Here is a 6337-nt window from a genome sequence, read left to right as displayed (position 1 = left end):
GCCCTTTAGCTCTTGCTCAGCACTGCTCAGATCCCCTCTGAGGCTTCTCCTCTCCACCCATTGCTGGCTCCTGGTGGACCTGCTGTCCCCCAGCACTCCCAGCTCCTTCTCTGTGGAGCTGCTTCCCAGCAGGTCACCCCTCCCCTGTCCTGGTGCAGGGGGTGGCTCCTCCCCAGGGGCAGGACCCTGCACTTGCCCTGGTTGAGCTTGATGAGGTTACAAGAAAGCCTCAAGGAGGCACCCAAACGTCCTCCCAGTCACCAGGCAGAGCTCCCCCACGTCTCAAGCCCCAGCCCCACGTGAGGGACAGTGGCCAGATCAGAAGGATCCTTCCCAGGAGAAGGGATTTCTGGCCACCCTCCAGCACATGAAGACCAGCTGTGCTGAGGGGCTGCTGTGCCCCAAAGACCCACTGGGTCACCACGGGGGCTGGGGGTGGCAGAAGCACCAGGAGGAGCTGTAGCCAGGTCAGCAAATGGAAGCAGGAACCAGAAGATGCCACCAGTTGTGACATCAAGTGGCAGCAGAGATGGAATCCCCTCCATGAGGAGGTGGAGATGGGACTCACACCCCTCTGAAGAGACCTGGTGGCTCTAGCTGGCACCAGACCCACCTCCAGAAACATCACAGCAGGGTCCTGAGGCACCTGCCCGGGCTGCTGGGGCAGCTCTGTCCTTCCTCCCAGGGCTCCATCCAAGGTACCAACCTGCAGAGGCCACGCTGGGCGTGAGGAGAACACACCCCAGTGTCCCCAGGGTTGGTTTTTCTCTCCTTTTAATAGAAAGGTCCTAGAGTGAGGGGAGCAGGGGCAGCCTAGGGGGAATGTCTCTGGGAATCCACGGCGCCAGGCGAGTGGGGAATGATGTGCAAAGTGCAGGTGTCCCAGCAGCCTTGGCTCAGGACTTCCTGGATTCTTGGGTCTTCTTGATTTCCTGCAAGGAGATGAGGAGAATGAGCATCCACCAGCTCTTTGGGGAACCACTCGGTTTCAGAGCTCTGGGCATCACCAGGGGTGGTCTCCTCAGACCAGCTCCAGGGGACAGAGCCCAGAGTTTACACAGGAGCCTGGAGGGACCAGGCAAGGTGGGACTTGGGGGGTCTTGAGAATGAGCACCCCCCTCCCATGCCCCCCAGGGACCTGGTGTTCTGCCACCAGCACCGTGCTGGATCCAGCAGTCCCAGACTGGTGGGGTTGGGAGGGACCTCTGGGGATCATCTCCTCCCACCCCTGCTCCAGCAGCTCACCCCCAGCAGGGTGCCCAGGGTCACAGCCAGGAGGGTTTGGGATCCAGCCACGAGGAGAGGCAGGAAAGCCCTGCAGGACTCACCTCCAGGAGCACCTCCTTCAGCTCAGAGTAGGCTTTTTCTAGGTCATCATTAATGATGACCAAGTCGAAGAGGCCAGGCTCTTTACCTGGGGAAGGAGAAGAGGACAGGGGAGTTGGAGAAGATGCCTCTTCCCCCTGTCACCTCTGGTGCATGACTCCAGCTCCTGGGGCATTTTGCTGTGATGGTTTCAACCCCAACCACCTCCCACCACAGCAGGGTGCTTAGATCACACTCAGCTCAACTCCAAACCCTGCCAGCGCTCCTTGGAGGACACAAGGCAGATGTTGACCCAAAAAAAAACCACCCCAGCTCCTCAAGGACCAACACATCCCTCCCCTGTCCATCCCTCCCTGGACTTACTCAGCTCCAGGTCCACACGGGCTGCAGCCAAACGCTTCAGTAAACTCTCCTCTGTCTCAGTCTTTCTGTCACGGAGTCTCTTCTCCTAAACCCAACCAGAAACCAGCTACTGAAGACCCCCAAGGTCCAAACTGCAGGCAGGAACCCCCCCCAGATCCCCCTCCCAAGGGATGAGGGGCCTCATTGCCATCCCACACCAAACCAGTGGCCAAGCTGAGGTTGGGGTCAAGATCTCCCACCCAAAACTCAGGTTCTCAGTCTCTTTTTTCCCCCCCCTCTCTCCCTTCCCTGTGGTTGTTTGGGTCACCAGAGGGGTGCAGGATTTCTGGTGCTGCAGAGGACCAGCCTCCCTTGGTTGAACTTTAATTGCTGGGGGTAAATCTCAGCACTAAAATCTCCTTCTCTCCTCACCTACGTTGGCCATGCTGCAAGAGGGTCTAGAACCCAGCACAGGTGAAGACACCAAGGTGTGGAAACTCAACAAGAATGACTCAAAAAAACCCAGAGAGCAGGAAACTCAAGAAGAGTGACTCAAAACCCCCAGAAAACAGGAAGATTTATCCCTGAGGGGACAGATGCTGAGGAGCAGGAGGTAACAACGTGCTCAGAAACGTCCTCCCCACCTCTTCTACAGCCCTGAAGAACCATCCAGGTGGGTCTAGGTGCCTAACAGCAAGGCAGGTGGGTCCTCACCAAGATGTCTATGGAAGGAGGCTGCACGGAGATGTAGATGGGGTTCAGGTCTGTCTTCTTGATGTTCTTCACCCCCTGGATGTCGATGTCAAGGACACAGATCTGGTTCTGGGCCTGCACGGCCTGCACTGCACCTTTACTGGGGGTGAACAGAGAGGGAAGGGCTCAGAGCACCCAGCCACAGCTGGGGGGGTTGGGGTGTCCCCAGCAGGCAGCAGGTCTGCACCCCAGGGGGGCTCCTCTGTGCCCAGACTGTGGCTGGAGAGAAGACAGAGCCTGCTCTGCTCTTGCTCAGCAGTTTTGGGGTGGAGCAGGGACCTTCTGTCTCCTGCCAGCACCACGATGAAGGGGAGAGGATGGACGTGGCACCACAATGTTGATTCTTGCATGCTGTTAAAGCTGCTGCTTCTTCTGCCCCCTGGGGGAACTACTTCTCAGCTCCTACAGCTCTCCCCCCAAAGGCAGCACCACCACCAACCCTCTCCTGGTGCTCTGGGCATCGACTGGCTCCTGCCACAACCAACCCACAGAGAGCCAGAAGCTCTCAGAGCCCTGAGAAAGTGACCTCCAGCCTCTCATTTCAGGTGGCCTCCAAGAAATTCTGGTTTCTGTGGGCAGGACTCGGGGCTGTGCCACTGGCTGGGTGCTTAAATTAAGCCATAAATCATTAGCAGTTCATTATTTTTAGCTGAGCTTTAAGGAGCAGAAAGGATTGGTAAAAACTTTAACTCCTCATAGAAGCATGAGGGGCTCTCTCCATCACAGTCTGTCTAGAGACATCCTGAGGCACCTGCAGAGGACACTCGAGCCTCAAGAGTTCCAGTTCCTGTTTTGTTTGCAAACTGGTCTGTACTGGTGAGGTGGTTTGGGCTCATTTCAGCCCCCACCCTGCACAGCAACATGCAGATGGGGCCAAAGTGAGGGCCCAGGGAGAGATCCCAAACCCACCTGGGTGTGACCCTGCTGTGGGTGAGCTGCTGGAGCAGGGGGTTGGGTGAAATGATCCCCAGAGGTCCCTTCTAGTTCCCACCAGTCTGATCTCCAAAAAATCCTCAAAGCAGCTCATCCAGCTCTTGAAGAAACTGAAGTCTTCCTGAGGAGCATTTCAGGCAAATTTCTCAAGGAAGATTTTCCCTTCCCTCCTTAGCAGGCCCCTCATCCCACTGCCACAATTTTCTCACACTAATTACATATCTGACTTCTAATTAACATTGCAGCTAAATGTTTTATTGACCCTCAGCTCCAACGCCCAGGGCAATGCTATTTTAAAACCCCACCTAACTCCTGAACCCCAGGCAAGGCTGCCACACAATTTATCCACTCTGAGGCAGCCACTTTGCCCAAACAGCACCCATTTTTTTTGTTTCCCAGCAGCCCAGAGTGGGTTTTGTTGCTTCTGCTCCTGGATTCAGAGTATTCAGACCACCAAGGGAGAGTGTGAAGTCTTCATTCTGCCCACGACTCCCTGCCAGCACTTGGAAAATATTAAGGAGCATAAACAGGCTGTGGAAATCATGAGAAGTGTTAAGAAGAGAATCACAGATTGGGTTGGAAGGGACCTTAAAGCTCATCCAGTTCCAACCCCCTGCCATGGGCAGGACACCTCCCACTAGACCAGGCTGCTCCAAGCCCCATCCAGCCTGGCCTGGAGCACCTCCAGGGATGGAGCATCCACAGCTTCCCTCTGCCAGGGTCTCACCACCCTCACACTGAAGAATTTCTTCCTCATTTGCAACCCAAATCTCCCAGTTTGAAGCCATCACCCCTTGTCCCACCACTACAAGCCCCAGTTATGAGGAGCTAACTTGGGGAGTTAATTTTGGGCACCTTAAAAACCTGACAGAGACCCTGCTACCAAAACAAAAGGCAAAAGGCTTTGAGAATCTGCCTGTTTAGGGGAAAAACTCTGTCACCAAGTTAAAATACTCTTTCCTTCCTCATCCTCCCAGCTCCTCCTGGGCTGGGCAGTGTCTGGATCACCCACCTTGTCCCATAGATGTTTCCTGAGAACTCGGCGTGCTCGATGAATTCACCAGCATCAATTTCCTTCTGCATTTCCTCTCTGGTCACAAAGTGGTAATCTGGAGAGGGGAAAAAGAGGAAAAAAACCACCCCAAATCAGCAGCTTTGAAGGGGGAGTTTGTGGTTTAAATGGCACCTGTGGGTGTTTATGATTAGAGGCTAGAATGGGACAAGAGAGAGGGAGAGAGAAAAGGGGACATCAAACTGAAACAGAGTAAAAAGGGATGTTTGATCTTCTGTTAAAATTCTTTTCAGAGTGAAAAGCAGCATCAGGAATTAAGAACAAACCTCGTTTGGTTCTTTCTGAAATATGCAGATCAACCAGAAAAGAGCAAAGCAGCAGGACACACAATTAACCCAAGCCAGATAAAGGCACCTCGTGAGGCAGCTGCATCTCCCCACCTTGCCCAAATCCACCCACCCCACGTCCAGGCATGGACCAGGGGGATGAAACCAAGAGCCCTGCCTTGAAAACCTCAGCCAGCCACAAAGAGCAGCCAGAAGAGGTAACAGGCAGCAGATTCTCTGCCCCCCTCTAACACTTCAGTGCTGAGTTAAATTTTGGGGTTGTTCTGCTGGGTCCATCCCTCTTGGTTACCTTCTCTCACAGGCTGCAGGACAGTGGCCAACAGCTACAGTCTGGTCACCAAGAGAAGGGACAGAAGTGGGGGTGTCTTTAGATGGACAAACACTCTCAAAGATGTCATCCCTCAGGGGTGAGGTTTATGTGGTTTACTCCATCAGGGCTCAGTTTTGGGGCCAGTCTTGTTTAATCTCTTTATTCATGGAAAGATTTCTCTCCTGGCAGAGGGGTGAGGGATTGGCCCAGGCTGCCCAGGGAGGGGCTGGAGTCCCCAGCCCTGGAGGGGTTCAAAAAACATGTGGATGTGGCACTTGGGGACCCAGTTGAGTGCTGGGTTGATGGTTGGACTGGATGATCTTTGGAGGCCTTTTCCAACCTTAATGATTCCATGAGTGAGGAATGTCTCCTGAGGAAATGCACCCTCTAAGCAAACCCAGGACTGACTTCTCTGCTGGGGGGACTCCTTCCTGCACGTGAGAGAAGAACCTAAAGGAAGAGGAATCATGGCCAGATTCAGAGGAGCCAGGCCCAGCTGCACCACACTCACCTTTGCCATTCACCTCTCCGGGTCTGGGCTGCCTGGTGGTGTCTGTAAGGCAAAAACACAGCCTTGTAATTATTAATAGTAATAAAATCAAAGAAATATTAATATTATTAAGTCAGTGTGGGACTTCTTAACCATCCAGGATTTGCCCTGTTGTAGCAGAACGAATCCAGCTCTCCCAGATCTCACATCAAGGATTTTATCTGACCCCAAGTGTTATGAGGACAGTGAAAATATTGTGGTAATGTGCTCAACAGAACTCCAGGGGAAATCAGGGGCCAGAGCTGTGGCCACAGGCCCAGATTCTGAGGGTAACCTTTAAGGTGTCACCCCAAAAAAAAACCCAAGGAAACAAAATGAGGATTGGAAGAGGGAGGAGAACTCCCTGTGCTTGCTGTGCTGGGCTGAGTGTCCCAGGGCTGGGGGAGGACATGGAGCTCCCCAGCCAGGAGCTATTTTCATATTACCTGGGAACCATCCCAAAAAAAAAAATGAAACAAATCCCTTGGCCAGCACTTGGTGAGTGATGTAGAAAAAGGCAACAAAGCCCCAGGCAGGAGGGGCAGCCTCAGGAGATGGCACAAACTGTCTCCCTGACTGACCCTGTAACGAGATGGGCTTCACAAAAACCCTTCAATTTTAAATCCAAGGTTCTGCTGTGTGGCCCCAGAGCTCCTAAAATCCTCCCCAGCTCCCCGGGAAGAGCTGGATTTGGAGCAGAAGGTGGCTGTGGGGGAGCAGCCCCCCAATCCCCCCCCCAGAGACACTCCCGGGAGACGCTGAAGCCGACGAAGTTCTTCTCGTCC

At 53.8% G+C, this 6337-nt stretch overlaps 1 protein-coding gene across 1 annotated transcript in view; it reads right to left on the bottom strand.

Moving 5' to 3' along the window:
- Positions 1 to 896: 896 nt before the first annotated feature.
- Positions 897 to 6337, bottom strand: part of GUK1 (guanylate kinase 1) — a 5719-nt gene continuing 278 nt past the window's right edge. The window contains exons 2-7 of the mRNA XM_008937595.1: positions 5535 to 5576; positions 4367 to 4463; positions 2383 to 2521; positions 1690 to 1774; positions 1329 to 1414; positions 897 to 932 (exon numbers count right to left, since the gene is read on the bottom strand). Of these exons, the coding sequence (XP_008935843.1) occupies positions 897 to 932; positions 1329 to 1414; positions 1690 to 1774; positions 2383 to 2521; positions 4367 to 4463; positions 5535 to 5576 (485 nt within the window). The remainder of the gene's footprint in view (positions 933 to 1328; positions 1415 to 1689; positions 1775 to 2382; positions 2522 to 4366; positions 4464 to 5534; positions 5577 to 6337) is intronic.

The sequence above is a fragment of the Merops nubicus genome, unplaced genomic scaffold, assembly GCF_000691845.1.
Source record: "Merops nubicus isolate BGI_N331 unplaced genomic scaffold, ASM69184v1 scaffold27433, whole genome shotgun sequence".
Classification (NCBI taxonomy): Eukaryota; Metazoa; Chordata; class Aves; order Coraciiformes; family Meropidae; genus Merops; species Merops nubicus.
This window is presented reverse-complemented; position numbering and strand designations above follow the sequence as displayed.